The 18,780-nt window shown below is 40.7% G+C and overlaps 1 protein-coding gene across 2 annotated transcripts in view; it reads right to left on the bottom strand.

The window, feature by feature from the left end:
• Window positions 1-18,780, bottom strand: part of ift52 (intraflagellar transport 52 homolog (Chlamydomonas)) — a 35,107-nt gene that overhangs the window by 12,236 nt on the left and 4,091 nt on the right. The window contains exons 2-7 of one of the 2 annotated variants that reach the window (XM_070896368.1): window positions 13,751-13,875; window positions 12,019-12,106; window positions 8,255-8,384; window positions 8,084-8,159; window positions 6,241-6,312; window positions 5,138-5,264 (exon numbers count right to left, since the gene is read on the bottom strand). In XM_070896368.1, the coding sequence (XP_070752469.1) occupies window positions 5,138-5,264; window positions 6,241-6,312; window positions 8,084-8,159; window positions 8,255-8,384; window positions 12,019-12,106; window positions 13,751-13,875 (618 nt within the window). The remainder of the gene's footprint in view (window positions 1-5,137; window positions 5,265-6,240; window positions 6,313-8,083; window positions 8,160-8,254; window positions 8,385-12,018; window positions 12,107-13,750; window positions 13,876-18,780) is intronic. The other variant, XM_070896369.1, reaches the window with a different exon arrangement.

The raw sequence follows: 18,780 nt of genomic DNA, 5'->3' as shown, positions 1-18,780 counted from the left end.
ACAACACAAAAAAAATCTATTTTAAAAATTGGTAGAAACTCAAGGTTTTGTTCCGTGAAATTTTTGTTTAATTTTTTTTTAATTATTTAAAAATTAGTAAATTGCCCATGCTGTTGCCCACCCATAGTATGGGACTAATAAAAGTTATTTTGGTTGCAGAGTTGGGAGAGAGACTTCAGAAACTCACTTCGCCGAGTGATCTGGTTGCCAGAGCCTGCACTTATTGGCCCGGATTTTGCGATCAGCGACGAGTGAATGATGCTAGCCCACAGACTTTCTGGAAGTAGCGGTTATTAGAAATCAAAAATAGCTCAGCACCCTCCACAGGAGATCTGAGACCTGTGTGAACAGGCCAAGAAACTGTGTATCTCCTTAACCAATCAGATTGAAGAATCATTAAAGAGATGCACAGAGTCTAAACCACTTAGAATATTTAATTCAATACCAAATTATAGAAATTTACAGCACAGAAGGCGGCCATTCGGCCTATCATGTCCGTGCCGGCCGACAAAGAGCTATCCAGCCTAATCACACTTTCCACTTGGCCTGTAGCCTTGTAGATTATGGCACTTTAGTACATATCCAAGTACTTTTTAAATGCTATAAGGGTTTCTGCCTCTACCACCCCTTCAAGCACCCAGATCCAGACACCCACCATCATCTGGGTGAAAAAAATTCTCCTCAAATACCCTCTAAACTTCCTACCACTTACTTTAAATCTATCCCCTCTGGTTATTGACCCCTCTGCTAAGAAGAATAGGTCCTTCCTAGCCACTCTATCTAGGCCCCTCATAATTTTATGTACCTCAATTAGGTCTCTCCTCAGCCTCCTCTGTTCTAAAGAAAACAACCCCAACCTATCCAATCTTTCCTCATAGCTAAAATTCTCCAGTCCAGGCAACATTCTCATAAATCTCCTCTGTACCCTTTCTAGTGCAATCACATCTTTCCTGTAATGTGGTGACCAGAACTGCATACAGTACTCTAGCTGTGGCCTAACTAGTGTTTTATACAGTTGAAGCATAACCTCCCTGCTCTTATATTCAATACCTCGGCTAAAAAAGGCAAGTAACCCTAATGCCGCCTTAATCACCTTATCTACCTATCCTGCTACCTTCAGGGATCTATGGACATGCACTCCAAGGTCCCTCTGGTCCTCTACACTTCTCAGTTTCTAACCATTTATTGTGTATGATGATGATGATTCCCTTGCCTTGTTAGCCCTTCCCAAATGGATTACCTCACACTTCTCCAGATTGAATTCCATTTGCCACTGTTCTGCCCACCTGACTAGTACATTGATATCTTCCTGCAGTCTACAGCTTTCTTTTTCATTATCTGTCACACGGACAATTTTTGTATCATCTGCAAACTTCTTAATCATACTCCCTAAATTCAAATCCAAATTATTGATATATACCACAAAAAGCAAGGGCCCTAGTAATGAGGCCTGCAGAACCCCACTGGAAACAGTCACAAAAACATCCATCGACCATCATCCTGTACTCTGAACCAATTTTGGATCCAACTTGCCACTTTGCCTTGGATCCCCTAGGCTATTACTTTCGTGACCAGTCTGCCATATGGGACCTTATCAAGAGCCATGTCTTTCTAAATGAAGATTTATCCTGTCCCTCAGAATTTTTTCCAATAAATTTCCCACCACTGAGGTTAGGCTGACTGGCCTGTAATTACTCAGTCTATCCCTTTCTCCCTTTTTAAACAAGATTAGCAGTCCTCCAGCACCATACCAGTAGCCAGAGAGGATTGGATTATGTACAGAAAGCAAAATGGAGAGAAGGAAAGAAAGATGAGATTGAGAGAAAAAGAGATAAAAGATAGAGGGAAAAAGTTTAATTTAAAAAAATCTCCAACAATAATTAAAATCTGAAGGAAAGTGACTCTACACTTGCAAAATTAATTTTCAGTGTCAGAGAGGTTATTTGGTAGTAAGAAGACTTATCATACTGTTAAAAATTCACCTACACTTGAATAGACAAGCCCTATCTTTTTCTGGCATGTTTAGTGGGCAAGTACTGCAACTTAACTCCCTTTCATGTATAGTATAGTATAGTAATATGCAGTTCCTCGGTGAGACATCAAAAAATGAGTTCTTAGGTATTTCCATGAAGGACCTGAACCCGGTCCCGAACTTCATTTTGAAGGTTGGAAGATGCCTGTGCGTGAATTATTTTAATGTGGGGTGGCTGTTGCACACCAGCCACCACACGGGCTAGACAGAGCAAGGTCTTGGTCCAATGGCAAGCAGATCCAAGACGACTGGAGACCAAGCTCCATTGCATGGGCCTATTACACACACATACTCCTATTGTCCCTTGGATTTATAGATTGCAGTGTGGGCCTCACGGCCTAGCTTTTTGCCCATACTGCACCTTCCCTGGTATACTCTGTGCCACTCTCGCTTCTGAGCCCCCACCCTGCCGCTCCTGGGCCCCGACCTCGTCGTAACTCCACTGCTCACCACTTCTGATCGCCTCTCCCCGCCGGTCTCGATCTCCTGGCCTCGCTGCCTCCGATCGCCGGTCCTGACCTCCACTCCACACCGCCTCTGATCGCTGCTCCCCGCCGGTCCCGACCTCCGCTGCCTCCGATCACCACTTCCTGCCAGTCTTGATCTCCTTTCCCCACCAGTCTCGATCTCCTGGCCTCGCCACCTCCGATCCCCGCTCCCCACCGGTCTCGATCTCCTGGCCTCGCCCCTCCACCTCCACCTGGGTCCCCACCCTGCCGCTGGTCTTGTTCCGCTCCAATCGGCTACCTGGACACCGATGACGTTGATCCAGTCGCCCTCCTTGATTCCGTCACACCACCCCCTGTAATGACTAGCTGATGGTGTTCTCTCGTGGGTCGCGTTGGCGCCGCGCGTGGGGTGCTCCTGCTTTTATCCCTGCCTGCCACTGATGGTGTTCTGTCGCAGGTCGGTGAGGTACCGGTGTAGTGCAGCTTCTGGAGGAGCAGGGCAACTCGGACAGCAACTTCCTGATTTCTGCCTTTAACTGTGCATATGCAGTATGATTTAGACCTTAATAACGGTGAACGCTGATAGCCTCACTGTTATTTCTACCGCAAAATCCGGGCCATTATAGTGACATTTGACTTGGCAAAATTGAAAGGTATTTGTTGATTTTGAGGCCATACCAAAAATTGTGACAACAGTAAATTTCGTGGACAGGAAGTGTAAGCCCTACACAGAAATTTAATAATGTATAGCTAAATTATTCTGTAATGTTTTTTAAATAAATTTTCAAGTAGTTGGAGGTGATTCTATGTTCTGGACATTTTAATTATGAATTATCAGTAATGTCTTACATTTTATCCTTGCAAACTATTTTGACAATAAGCAGTTTCTGTAAATTTTTCATTCATTATTAATGTTTTAAATGCTAAAACCGGGAGACAGGCCCAGCTCTAAAGGTTTGGGGCCCTCTACAGGAGTTATTCCTGCAAGCTCTGCTCCTAACTTGGAAATATATTCCCGTTGCTTCATTGTCACTGGGTCAAAATCTTGGAATTCCCTCCCAACAGCACTAGGGGAGTACCTTCACCACATGGCCTGCAGCGGTTGAAGGTGACGGCTCACCACCACCACCTTCGCAAGGGCAATTAGGGATGGGCAATAAATGCCGGTCTTGCCAGTGACACCAAAGAAACACATTTTTCAAATTATGTGGTTCCCCTTCTGACTGCGGTAATCAAAGACCAAAAGAATGGGCTATTATTCTGTGGGCAGGGTTGGTGATCATTCCAGGACATGCTCGTCCCTTGGAAAATTAAGAAATTTATATGCAAGAAGAAGCAGTGTTAGTAATTTGGAAAGAAAAATACCTGCAGTAAAATTATTGAAGAAAGTCATAGTTTGATTTCAGCAGTGTTCTTAGATAGCTACTTCTATCCTATTTGAGGAATTGTCTCCAACGTACACTCTCTGCTATTTCGATTCTGGATTCGTTTATTCCCTATTCCCTGCACTCCATCGTCTACAGCATATTTTCAGTCACTCTGCCTCAGTTTTCTAGAATTCATTTGCAAAACTACTTTGCCATGTGACCTTACTCTTTGCCTTTCAAAGTCTCTTAAAATACATCTCTTCCACCTCGTCTCCCCTTGCTCAAATCTTCCCTTTTTCTGCTCGGTGTCCACCTCTCTGCCTTGTAAAGAGCTTGGAGACATGAGATAAAAGGAGCACTATATGAATGGCAGTTTTTACCATCCTCATTAATCACTGTGGTGTTCGCCAACCAAAACAATACAAGTTACATGAAGGCAGATAGTCTAATAGAAATAAAATTCTGAAAATATTTGGTTTGCTCAGTTTCACAAATTGCAGCAATTTTTTTCAATATATTATAATTGAAGGGAAAGACACTTCCAGCCAATGTGAAACTTGAGATCTGACAAACTTTATACAGACAATTTAAAACTATTTAGAATGAAAATGAAGGCAACCAAAAAAACATGAGTTTTGTTGGAATGATTTTTTTCTCAGATGCATTATAACCACTAATAATAGCAGAGGAAAAATATATTTTCCAGTAATTTCAAGGGACAGGATGCAAGTAGCTCAATAGATATTGCAATAGTGCTAGTTCATTGATTAGCATCACTTCAACACAGTGCCTTTAACCACGGGTTTCCCAGAAATGGGCAGTGTAATTAAAGCTGCAAAACTCTAACATATTACTTCATCTCCCATGGCATTGCACATGAGGAGTTAAGTAGTCTTGAAATAATGGAGTTAGAGTGCGGGGGACAACTGGACCAGGGCATGCAGATAGGATTCAGTCCTCATTCTGAAGTCATATATTGGGTCCTTATTTTTGTACAATACTTTGATTTTATATTATTTATAATTAAATAGCAAAACTGTCACAATTTGGGAAGCAGAGAGTAGAGTTGGTTGGAGCATTGGAGTTTTTCTGGAGTACAGGGAGATGGAAAACTGAGGTGCTACCACTGGCAGGAGAATTTCCATTATAAACGAGACATAGGAATCTCTAATGGAAAAATATTGATACAAAAGTGTGATAAAACCATGACACGTAAGGTCGTATGGACTAAAGTGTGCACTGATGCAAGATTTTTACATATATTATAAATATATTATTTGAAACAGTACCTTGGAATAGTAGAATGCCAGGATTGGCCTGTTGAGGGGAAAGCACACAGAACCTGTCGATAGCACTGCAATGGCTGGCTTCATTACACTCAGTGTAGCGCCAAATGGATAAACAAACGTTAGGGCTCTGCAGCACATAACAATAATGTGGTTACTAAAAGTACACACAGATAGTCATCTTGTCAATTCCAGAAATCCATTAAGTCCTACATTTTCAAACAAGAAAATAATTGCTTGAAAATTCTTAACATTGTAGAGTTCCGTGTGATCACATCTCCATTAGCTGCCACATTGCCCAGCCATATTTAAAATGGCCACCCACCAGTTATCAGTGAGTAGCATAATGCTATAATTTTGTTTTAAATCTGAATAAATGTCCATGATGATATATAAATATACATTTCAATTGCCAAAAATGTACTTTCAAAATATCTCTATCATACTTCACATTTTCTTTCTCTGCACTGGATCTAATACACAACAGGCAATCACCAACTCATATCTTACTTTATGGCACAATACATCAGAGCACTAATCTACTTTGCCACTAAAAAAGGAAATAGCACAGCACAGAGGATACAAGCAAGCGGCAGAATGAATAAAATATCAGTTTTGAAGACAGCTAAATTATTGTCCTGTTGGTTTATTATGTAATACACAGTATTTAATTATATTAGTTTTCTTTTTATTATCGATTCATTAGTAAAGAAAACATCAGAGGGGAAAATTATCTTCCAAATTTCAAATAATTGCTCTTCAGAATTCTTTCCGACTGAATGCATTATTTTGCTTACATAATAGTGAGTGCACTTCACAAGTAATCATTGGCTGTTAAGTGCTTTAGGACAAACTAAGCACATCAAGGTCACTATATTAATGCAAATTCTTCTTCAATTTAGGTACCACTGTGTGCATTCTGTTGGGCTGTAGTTCTGCTTAAAAAAAATTGCAAAGACATTTTAATAATAAAAGCAGTCAATTTATGTTTTCAAACCTTGATAGTGACTATCAAGCAAGAGTACCACATAAGCAGAATAAGCAGTAGGTTACAATTCTATGGGTCAGAAACCAGGCTTCTATTGAATGACTTTTGAAAAACCTACTGCAAGTTGTTGCCATTGTTGTCTTCATCCATCACACCAGGCACAGACTTCCCAGCAGCTCGACTAATTTCTCTGTGTAAAATAAATCATTTTCTATGGTCTCATTTGAAGGAGAAGTACCTTTACTATAACAAACTCTAAAGCAATCCATTCCACTTATAATCAACATACACAAGATCAAATCCCACTTAAGATACATTTTAGGAAACAAAACTTGTGGTCCATAACTAAATCTCCCACTTCTCCTCACCATCCCACACAATTACAACCTTTGGAATTCTGATGCAGGGTTAGATGAAGCTCCGCGTCAAATGTTATAAATTTGTGGCAGTAAATGTTTTTAAAATTTCCCAATAATCCTATATTACTATTGACAAGGGCAAATTACTGAAAATACTTCTTTTTGTGTCTTCTCACTGTTCCCTTTTTGGGGAACAGTGTGAAGTAGTGGAAGGATTCGCAGGCTGATTAACAGTCTGACTGGCCGCGTTAGTGCTTCTCCATGGCCTTAACCATTTTTATACCAGCTCATTAGACCTATAGGGCTGGAGGGTTTTATGGACTCCCACAACCCATACAATGAGGAGAGGGGATGGGTGGGAGGCTGGCCCAGAGGTGGGAAAGGCTCAAAGTAAAACTCTTCCTGATTTAAAAAAATTTAGTTTAACAAACTTGCTCCTTGGGAGTATGGCCATTTGTCAATGTGATCCATTTTTCAGGTTGCAGTAATTTTAATATTGGGACTTTACAGGGAAAATGAAACAGAACAGGCAAGATGTGTGTATTCTCAATGAGGAAACAAGCAATTTTCCAAAACATTGGGGCTGGATTTTAGGGTTTTTCGGCGAAAATGGTAGTGATACGTGAAAATTAGCATTTTCGCTGCACTACCGATTTTAGGCCGAAAGTTTGGGGTTACAAAGGGAGGCGTTGCACAATTATTCGCAGCGCAAAATGCGAGTTTCACCAATTTTAGTGTGAGGTCGTTTGCGCTCTGAGAGATGCCTTGGGAGGGGGGAAAAAATTCCAAAAAACATTACCAAGACCCTTAACTAACTAATCGCTGCAAATAAATGTTAAAAATAAAAATTTTAACTTACATTTTTTGCAGTTTTTCTAACTTACCGCTGCTGGCAGGGCTGCACCGACAGGTTTTACCTGTCGCTGTTCCGGGCGCGGGGTACGGGTCGGGAGAGTGCCGAAACACAGACACTAACACAATCCGCTTTGTTACACGTCCGGCCCAGCTCTCCCAGGCGGTACTTCCCATCGCCACCGCAAAAGGTAGCCGGGCTTTGCGACCGGGTTTATGACGCGGCGGGTCAAGTTGTGGCAAAAACCTGGTCGCAAACCCCTAGAAAATCCAGTCCATTAGATCCAATGGAGAAGTGACATGCCAGTTCTTTGTGTTATCACTCTTGTATCTGAAAGAAATCTGTAGTTGGCAAGAAAGACCAATGATGATTTGAGAGCACTCGCCATGGTGAAAAACATGAGTTGGCCAACGGAGGGTGGTCTCACTACTAGCTCAGTTGCAACTGAGATTAGGAAAATGAATAAAACCGAAATGATTCCCTTTCCCCCTCAAAAGTTACACACAAACACATCAAAAACTTGAATGGAAAAAAAGAGCCAGAAGACATCCTCTGTTCCCAAAAATTGATCAATAGGATAAAATCAGAATGTATTTTCTGTAATTACCAACTGAGTCATTGGAGTATTATCTTGCCCTCCTCCCCAAAATACTTCACATCTTTAGTTAATAAATTATCTCTAATTACTTTTCAAGTAGCATCACACAGGTAGAACGAAAATGATTAGATTAAGCTATACTCAAGGTTACCTGTTTAAAATTCCATTTGATATTAATGCTTCTTTGGGGTGGAAATATTTGTAGTACATATTTCTCACAACAGCATCTTCAAAACAAAGACATTTTAAATTATGATGTAAATCCTTATACAGAAAGATACAACTGACAAAATAGAATTGAAAGACAATTTACAAAGCTCACCATTATTTACCATAATTCCATACTCCTCTAACAAAAAGTTTATATTTGTGTCATATTTAGATTCTCCACCTTCTCCCAGCATCACAAGAATACGCCCTCCACTTTCTAGGTAGTTTTTCAATATTTCAAGCTAAAAGAATGAAAAAAATTACAAAGTTCAATTCTGAATTCATTAAATGCAGAGTATTCTTCAAAATAAAATGTTTGCTCAATTCATAGCCTGAAAATAAGGCCCATAATGATTATATTACAAGTACAGAAGCATACCTATAGTCTGCATTTAAAAGCAGTTGCCAGTTTAAATTGAAAATCTATTATATCTCTTATTAGAATACATGGGCATGAAACTCCTTTTTAACAAAAAACAGTAGAAAGCCTGTTTTACTCCATAATTAACGGCTTATATAGTTCAATAATTAAACAGTTTGCCTACACTTCAAAAATATATCATTGACTCTGAGGTGCTTTGGGATGTCTTAAGGATGTAAAAGAAACTATATTAATTTAGGTTCTTTCTTTACTAACAAATTCATGAAAACATCTAGATTTTAAAAATAAAATTTCTGACCAGACAATTTCATTAGTGGGACGTGCATTACAGAGAAAAGAAAATTGTTCACCAGCTTTTCATTGGAGAAGGAATTTCACTTCAGTGTTTGTTCGGAGGCACTTTGTAAGAAGCCTGCATGTGTTTGTGCTGGAAAGTCTTTAGTGGCCTATCAGATCATTCACATTCTCAATCACTGATATGATACTAAATGTACTGCAGTGCTAATCTTATAGTACTGGTTTACTGGAATCTCAGTAGCATTTCAAATAAACAGCGTAGCAGTGAAAGACTAATTCTGGACCTTGTTCATTGAATTTGTTTGGCAGGGTCCAGAAACAAATCTGTATTTCTTTATTTTAACTTTATGGTGGAGTGCTTCAGCACTTATCCATCCAAATCAACAACAACTTGTACCTGTATTTATATAGCGCCTTTAATGTAGTAAAACATCCCAAGGCGTTTCACAGGAGTGTTCTAAGACAAAACAAGTAAATTTGACACGAGCCACATAGGAAGAAATTACAGCAGATGATCAAAAGCTTGGTCAAAGAGATAGGTTTTAAGGAGGGTCTTAAAGGAGAAAAGAGAAGTAGAGAGGCAGAGAGGTTTAGGGAGGGAATTCCAGAGCTTAGGGCCTAGGCAGCTAGAAGGCACGACCACCAATGGTTGAGCAGTTATAATCAGGGATGCTCAAGAGGGCAGAATTTGAGGAGTGCATATCTCGGGGGGGGGGGTTGTGAGGCTGAAGGAGATAGGGAGGGGCGAGGCCATGGAGGGATTTGTAAACAAGGATGAGAATTTTAAAATCGAGGCACTGCTTAACTGGAAGCGAATGTAGGTCAGCGCACACAGGGGTGATGGGTGAGCGGGGCTTGGTGCGAGTTAGGACATGGGCTGCTGAGTTTTGGATGACCTCAAGTTTATGTTAGGGTAGAATGTGGGAGGCCAGCCAGGAGTGCGTTGGAATACTTAAGTCTAGTAGTAACAATGGCATGGATGAGGGTTTCAGCAGCAGATGAGCTGAGGCAGAGGCGAAGATGGGCAATATTACAGAGGTGGAAATAGGCCGTGGATATGTGGCCGGAAGCTCATTTCATAGTCAAATATGACACCTAGGTTACGAACAGTCTGGTTCAGCCTCAGACAGATGCTAGGGAGAGGGATGGAGTCGGTGGCTAGGGAACGCAGTTTGTGACGGGGATCAAAGACAATGTCTTCTGTCTTTCCAATATTTAATTGGAGAAAATTTCTGCTCATCCAGTACTGGATGTCGGACAAATAGTCTGACAATTTGGAGACCATGGAGGGGTCAAGAGAAGTGGTGGTGAGGTAGAGCTGAGTGTCGTCAGCGTACATCAACTACAAATATAAACAAGTCACAAATTTTCTTGCATAATGTATTATAAACACTTGTTTGGTAATATTTGCACAGCATAATTTCAAGCCCATAATGATTTACACTAACATGGCCTTTCTATAGCACACCCTGTGCACAGAGACATATAGAAGGCCACTTTACAGATTTAATAGAAATTATCTGGTATAATTTGTAGGTAACATACCAGGACATTGAAATATACACAGACATGCATGTATCATTAAAATTACAGCACAGCTCTCAAATCATTATTATTTATGGAAAGAACAAATATTTGTATTTTATTGACCATTGATTTATGCTAGTATTAATTATTTTAAAAAAGCAGTAATAAAAATCATGGTGAACAGGAAAGAAAATATACGCCGTAATTTTTTTTTAATGTTAAACCGTGGAATTTTGAAATCTAAAAGAGCCTACAATGACATTTGTTAAAGTCTTGAAGTGTTTTTCAATTATTGAGTAATTCACTTTTGCTAGATGCATCTACTAAGTCAATCAGAAATATAAACTGACTTGTTTAGAATGCAGAACAAGGAGCACAATCTTAACATTAGAGCCAGAGCTAGGCCATTTAGGAGTGGAATCGGGAAGCATTTTTTTCCCTCATACAGAGGCTCGTGGACATTAGGAACGCTCTCCGCAAAGGTCTGGATACTGAGCCAATTGAAATTTTCAAGACCGAGATCGGTGGATTTGTGTACAGTAAGGCTTTCAAGGGATATGGAAGTAAAGGTAGGTAAAATTAGTTGAGGTACATATCAGCCATGATCTATTGAATGGCAGAACAGGTTCGATGGGTTGAATGGCTTAATCCTGTTTAATTATTTGACATAAAGAAGCATATATTATTGGCCCAGAAATCCCAGTCGGCTGCTTCCCGTGGGCGATTGAGGGAAAAACTTTTAAAAGATGCGCACTTACCTGAAACTGCTGTGTCCATGCGAGTTCCCGGTCCTGAGGCCTCCACTAACTGCACGTTGCAGCGTGTGCACGTCGGACACAGGGCTGGAGCTGCAGTCACATGGCTCTGGGCAGCCAATCAAGGTAAAGTATGTTCTCATTCATAATAATGGGAACTCTGTAAGTTGGAATTCCCATGATTATGAATGAGAAACCCGCCCCCAAACATCCAAAACACTAATAAAAAATAGAAAAAATGCACCACATATTTTTATTAATTTAAGTTAAGGTTATTTATGTATTATTAAAAAAAATATTTTTCCGATTAAATTTTTTTTAAAAATTATGGTTTAAAATAAACTTACCGTAGTGGGGAGGGTTTTTAAACAATAAAATGTAATCATTTTATTTTTAAATGTTTGTATATTTTAAAACTCTTACATCTTTAAGGTAGGCTATGCAATTGCTTTTATCAGGCGCAAGAGTTTTAAGGACATTTGCTGGGCAAGATATGGGTAAATACCGCAATCTTGCCCTTGCAAATATCCTGACTCCCGAGATACAGAAGATCCGTCATGCTCCAGCTTGACAGATCAGAAAAGCCGTTTTCAGCTCATGCACATTGTGCGCTGAAAACCAGCTTTTGCGATGCCTTCCCGGGTCCGTACACACTCCGTATGGACCCGGGAGGCTGGAATTTCTGGGCCATTATGTGAACTGTATCTATCAGGAGTTTTAGCAGAAATATCTGCTTTCCTATATTTTAAGAAATTAAAACTTTAAAAAAATATATAACAGGATTCCATATAGAAATTTGGAGCTTAAATAAACTGGTCATATATTTTGTTACTGTGATCATAAACTGGCAGAAATATCTGCAGAATTAATATGAACACAGCAAACTCCATTTATAGAATGAATGTGTTCTCTTACTTCAGCAGCAGTGAATTTCTCTCTGGGTCCTGCTGTGATCCACAGTTTCACACCTATCAGTTTGTCTTCTGTGATTTCATCTTTAAAACTGTCGAACACAAGAATGTATTCAGTCTGAAATTGTTATCTCAAAAACATATCCAATACAAGTTTATTAAAGCATATGCACTTACTTGTTTGCTAGTCCTTAGCAGTAACACTAATCTTAAGTCTAGATATAGATGCATTCCAAACTAGAGGTCACAGGTTAAACTATTTTCAGTGTCATGACCCACTATCTCTGAAACACACCCATCTTGTTTCAGTTTTAAAGAATCTCTATATCATATATCTTTTTAAATGAATTTATAGCTTTCTAGTATTGGTCGTAGTTTAAAAGATGGGGAAGGAGAGGGATTTATATCCAGCTGTTTAGCTTCCCCAACTTATAACTTCTCAAATAAGTTTTAAAACAATGGATCTTCTCTGACACCTGTAATGATATGAGAAAATGTATCTGTCTTTGAACTTACTATGCTAGATGACGTTTTCTTGCTCTATTATTTATAAGATGCTGCAGCCATGCTATCTGTAAGATGCTGGCCAGCTGTTTTCACTTGGTAAGCCTACCAACTATCTCCTGGCTTATCTGCTCATGCTTGGTCAGATCATTAATTGGATATATGAGACCTGAGCAATGTGTGGATCGTTACTCAAGTCAGCTGGTGCCATGCTATAGATGTCTTTGAAATCTATTTTTGACCAATTGTATCGGTACTTCTTTGCCTTTCCTTTTGTACCAGCCTGACTTCAAAGGGAAGAATCTTCAGTCTCTTCTGAATCGTCAATACTGGCAGTGTTTAGTATTTTCCAACCTCACTGTTCTGCTACATATACTGGGAGCTACTGGATGCTCCACAAGATATCAGTATCATGTAAAACAAATGCTGTCAAATAGCCTCATTAGACAACATTTGGAGTCATGCTGTTATCACACGAGCCACATGTGATGAATTTGGAATTCAGATATGGCAAAGTGTAAATAAAAACAAGCAAGAGTAACTGTCATTGGCATGTGATCTCAATACTCTCTCGCACAGCGTATGCATGTGTGCTTTAACCTTTTTCTGAGTTTGTTGGTAAAATGGCAAGATCAAAATCTGAGTGTGCAAATGTTTTTTGACCGTTGAGTGCTTTACTTCCTTAGCTACTGAATAGTGTCAGATTTTGTTAAATGTGCACGTGAATTACATTTAGCTGTTTTATGTGAATTTATGCAAGGTATTTTCTACTAAAAGTAATGCATGTGACTAAAATAGCGTCATCGTAGCCAAACCCTTGGCTAGTCAGTGATTTCTATGTACAACACTGATGTAAAGATTTTCATCGTGGATGTACACTCCAAAGTTACTGAAGAGAACTGTTAAGATATTAATAGCTTTTAATGTTTTGAAGCAAAACTGCAATTATTGCAATATAGCTAAGTTTATTATTGATTTTATTTCTATTTAATATTACTTCTTAGTAAATCTGATTTACTTTTTTTCAGTTTGAGTCACATGGTTTGTCAGCGTGGTATCTGCCATTAATCTAGAGCCGAGAGTATTCTCAATGTAACCCAATAGAAACGATCTTTTGGTTTTTGCCTACTGATTGGGAAAGTACTTAAATCACAGGAAAAGTGCTTTGACCTAAGGACTTAAATAAGGTGGCCCTGAAATAAAGCAATCATAAGGTAAAAATGCAAACCTGCCTTTGTATCTTCCAGTTGGTCCGAAGTTTCTTCTGCAATGACTTGTACCCGCTACTGGTAGTAAAAAGTTCTTTCTTTGATGCATTAAAAACGATAGTGTTTCGCTGATCCTTCTCCATGTTTTCCTAAAAAAATGACAACTTATTCTATCGATCACATATTTCCACAATATTAAAAATGAAAACAGGAATCTGAATTCAAACTTAACCACACCGCCCCACCCTTACAAAGAAAGGTAAAGTTGGTGAGGGATGATGTAGTTGAGGGGCCAAAGACAGAATCCATTTGAATTAAGGAACAAGAGAGGAGCTATACACTATTGGGTATATAGTATAGGCCACCAAACAGTGGGATGAAGATAGAGGAGCTAATTTGCAGGCTAATTACAGAAAGATGCAAGAACTACAGAGTAGTGATAATGTGGGATGACAATTATCCTAATATAGACTGGGAAAGTAACAGTGTAAAGAACAAAGAGGGGTAGGAAAACTTTCTTGATCAGTGTGTTTCCAGCCCAATGAGAAAGGAATCAGTGCTGGATCTAGTTCTAGGGAATGAAGTGGGGTAAGCAGAGCATGTTTCAGTGGGGGAGCATTTGGGGAACAGTGATCATAATATCAGATTTAGAATGGAAAAGGACAAGCACCAATCAAGTGTAAAAATACTTAACTGGAAGAGGGCTGATTTCAGTGAGTTGAAAAGGGATCTGTCCTAGGTGGATTGGAATCAAAAATTGGTAGGCAAAAGAGAAATTGAACAATGGGAGGCTGTCAAAAAAGGAGATTATTCGGGTACAGAACAAGAACATAAGAAATAGGAATAGAAGTAGGTCATTCGGCCCTTCGAGCCTGCTCCGCCATTCAATAAGATCATGGCTGATCTTCTACCTCAACTCCACTTTCCTGCACTGTCCCCATATCCCTTGATTCCCTTAATATCCAAAAATCTATCGCTCTCTTGTTGGGGAAAAACCCCGAGGTAGAAATAAATCTACTCCGAGACTACGTTAGAGAGTTTGAAAACACACACAGTTTATTAATACAAGGTACCAGGGGAGTTGTATGTAGGCTACAACTCAACTTGGGTTTACAAAAAAATGAGTATTTAAAGTCGTAAACCGCAAAGGTCACATGTCACTGCTTCTACATCTGTCATTGCAAAAAGAGTCTACGCAACAAGTTTTTTTTCGTCTTTGTCCCGCTTACTTCCTCATCTTCAGCCAGCATCTGGTGTGATTGGTTTCTTTCTTGCTCAGCATCTTGTGACCTTTTCGCAATTGCTTATCTCATTCTGTCATAGTACATTTTCTAAAGCACAGCAATTTTGCACTAACGCGATTAACCCTTCATTCTGTTTTGAACATACACAACGACTGAGCCTCCACAGCCCTCTGGGGTTGAGAATACCAAAGATTCACCGCCCTCTGAGTGAAGAAACTTCTCCTCATCTCAGTCCTAAATGGCCGATCCCTTATTCTGTTACTGTGACCCCTGGTTCTGGACTTTCTAACCAGGGGAAGCATCCTCCCTACTTCTGCCCTGTAAGAATTTTGTATGTTTCAATAAGATCACCTCTCATTGGGGGCAATTTTCACCACCATTGGGCACCATTTTTTTGGCACCTGCCAATTTTTTTTGAGTAATCGTATTTTGAAATTTTACACAAAGTTTTGACGCCGGTGCCAACTGTCAGTGCCAGATTTTTGGGTACCAGATATTTTGGCGCTGGTCTGCGTTTAAAAAGGGATTCCGTGCCGTTTCTGGCCATTTATGCTGCTTTCCCCCCCCACAATGATTTTATTTCAAAACGGCGCAGAGTGACTTTAGATACCGTTCTTATAAAAACCCTACCATAACTAAGGAAACCGGCGCTCAGGCCTGCTTCAATCCCGGGCCGAATGGCCTCCCAGCTCCCGGCCCGCTGCAAAATGTAACTTCACTCCTCGCAGGGCAATGCGAATTGGTAACGTAAATATTATCAGCACAGGCTTGGAGCTGGTGCCTGGGGAAATTGTTTGAGTTTCAATTCAAATACCTGGATTGAAGTAAGAACATGTGTGTGTGTGTGTGTGTGCGCACGCGCACGCGGTGGTTCCACAAAAGCTCCCCTGCCTGTGTGAAGAAACCTCTGTTTCTTCCTTAATTCTCCCCATTTTGTGTCGCTGCATCGATTTTGTGTTAGCAGAAGGGATGGGTGATTCTTTGGCGCTGGACCAGTGTTCAGTTTATGTAGGGTCACTCTACGAAATTGCCCCCTCACATCCTGGCATCAGACTTAAACCTATAAACTAAAACATTCTTATTTACTCACTCCTGGTTAACAATAAAGAAATTCTGGCCTCCCTGGTCATTTTTCGGTCAGTTATTCTGGTGAAAGCACAAATGAGCTTTGATTGCCATGCTCAGGGAGTCAGCGTGTGGCTAAGGCCACGCTTCTTTCCCACACTACATGCTTTTATTATTAGCCGCAATATCATAATGAGGGAATCGGAAGTACAATTTGAAAATTTGCAGATGACATCAAATTGGAGGGTGTAGTTAATACACAAGAGGACTGCAGCAAAATACAGGAAGACATTAATAAACTTAGAGAATGGGCATCCAATTGGCAAATGAACTTCAATATAGATAAGTGCCAGGTAATACATTTTGATAGGAAGAATAAGGAGGCCACATACTCCTTGAAATATGTGTCTAAATGGGGTAGAGGAGCAGAGGAATCTGGGGGCACAGATACACAGATCATTAAAAGTAGCAACGCAGGTTAATAAGGCATTAAAAAAAAAACAAAGCACTGGAGCTAATTTCTAGCAGAATAGAATTGAAAAATAGAGAAGCTATGTTAAACTTTTATGGAATCTTGGTTAGAGCACACTTGGGAGTACTGTGAACAGTTATAGTCTCTGTATTATAAAAATGATATATAGGCACAGCAGATGGTGCAAAAAGGATTTACTAGAATTATACCATAACTGGGTGCTTATAAATACCAGGAAAGATTGAACAGGCTGGGGCTCTTCTCTCTAGAAAAGAGAAGACCGAGGGGTGACCTGATGGAGGTCTTCAAGATTATAGGCAGAACTTTGCGACTGGGTTTTCGCCGTGATTTGACCCTCCATGACGAAAACCCAGTCGGGATCCTCGGGCATCTCTCTGTGGCGGCGCTTTCACATACCGTTGGGGAGAGGAGTACCGCCGTGAAACGACGTGCAATGCCGCGGACTGCGTTACCCTCGTACTTTTGGCACTCTCCCGACCCTTACACCACGCTCACAATAACGACAGGGTCAAACCTGTCGGTGCAGCCCTGCCAGCAGCGGTAAGTATGAAGAGTAAATAAGTATCTGCAAAAGGGTAAGTTAAAGTTTTTATTTTTTTAAATTATTTTTCAGCAATTTAGTCAGTACACGCAAGGTTTTTTTTTTAATGTTTATTGCAATTTTTCTTTGTTCTTGTTTACCCCCCTCTCAAGGCCTCTCTCGCAGTGCTACCAGCCCCAGACTAAAGTTGCCAAAACTCGTGGTTTGTGCTGCAAATCCTCATGCAACACCAACTTTACCGATGACGTAAAGGCCGAAAATTAGACCCAAAAACAGTAGCGCAGCGAAAATGATAATTTTGGCGTAAAACTACCGTTTTCGTTGAAAACACAAAATCTAGCCCATTTGATAGCGTAGATGTAGAGATGTTTCCACTTGCGGGAAAGGCCAGAACGTGGGTCCATACATATAAGGTAATAACTAATAAATCCAAAAAAGAATTCAGGAGAAACTTCTTTACCCAGTGAGTAGTTAGAATGTGTAACTCGTTACCATAGGCAGTAGCTGAGTAGCATAGATTCAGTCAAGGGGAATCTAGATAAGCACGAGGGAGAAAGGAATAGAAGGATATGTTAAACGGGTGAGATGGTGAGGTGGGAGGAAGCTTGTGTGGAGCATAAACACCGGCATGGACCTATTGTAACCATGCCTTTGTTATATAAGAACTAGAAGCAGGAGTAGGCAATACGGCTCCTCGAGCCTGCTCCGCCACTTAATACGATCATGACTGATCCGGTCATGGACTCAGGTCCACTTCCCTTCCCGCTCCCATTAACCCCTTATCGTTTAAGAAACTGTCTATCTCTGTCTTAAATTTATTCAATGACCCAGCTTCCACAGTTCTCTGAGGCAGCGAATTCCACAGATTTACAACCCTCAGAGAAGAAATTCCTCCTCATCTCAGTTTTAAATGGGCGGCCCCTTAGTCTAAGATTATGTCCCCTAGTTCTAGTCTCCACTACCAGTGGAAACATCCTCTCTGCATCCACCCTGTCAAGCCCCTTCATAACGTTATACGTTTATCTGATCATTATCACATTGCTGTTTGTGGGAGTTGCTGTATGCAAATTGGCTACCGCGTTTAGCACATTACAACAGTGACTACATGCCAAAAGTACTTCATTGGTCATGAAAGGTGCTTTATAAATACAAGTTGTTGTTGTTTCTATCCTGGTCACTGGGACTCTGAAGCCCCGCCCACTGTTCCTGCACCAAGATGGCTGCGCAGGCGGCATCATCCGGGCCTGTCCCCACGGATGAAGCCATCAGCAAGATGGCGACCATTGACCCCGCTCCCCCGGGCTGGTCCCCGCGGGGTCTGAGGCCTTCACCCCAGGCCCACCTCGAGGTCCAATCCCTCCCCTGTGCCCATAGTCTGGGTTGGGGCCGGTAAGAGCGGAATCAGTGAGTTTCTCAGATGGTGAGCGGGAGAGAATAAAGGGCAGTCCGCCCATCCGGTCCCGAGCCCAGTTTCCAGAGTTTGGCGAAGCGCACTCGAGGGACTTGACTATTCCAACGCATTCTTGACTCACCACATGCTACCCTACATAAACTTGAGGTCATCCGTAAACTTGAGGACAGTCAGCTGCCCATGTCCTAACTGGCATCAAGTCCCGTTCATCCATCCACCCTGTGCTCGCTGACATACATTGGCTCCTGGTTAAGCAACGCCTCAATTTTAAAATGCTCATCCTTGTTTTCAAATCCCTCC

Source organism: Pristiophorus japonicus, chromosome 12 (assembly GCF_044704955.1).
Source record: "Pristiophorus japonicus isolate sPriJap1 chromosome 12, sPriJap1.hap1, whole genome shotgun sequence".
NCBI lineage: Eukaryota > Metazoa > Chordata > Chondrichthyes > Pristiophoridae > Pristiophorus > Pristiophorus japonicus.
The sequence above is the reverse complement of the archived record's forward strand: the minus strand, read 5'-3'. Positions and strand labels throughout refer to the sequence as shown.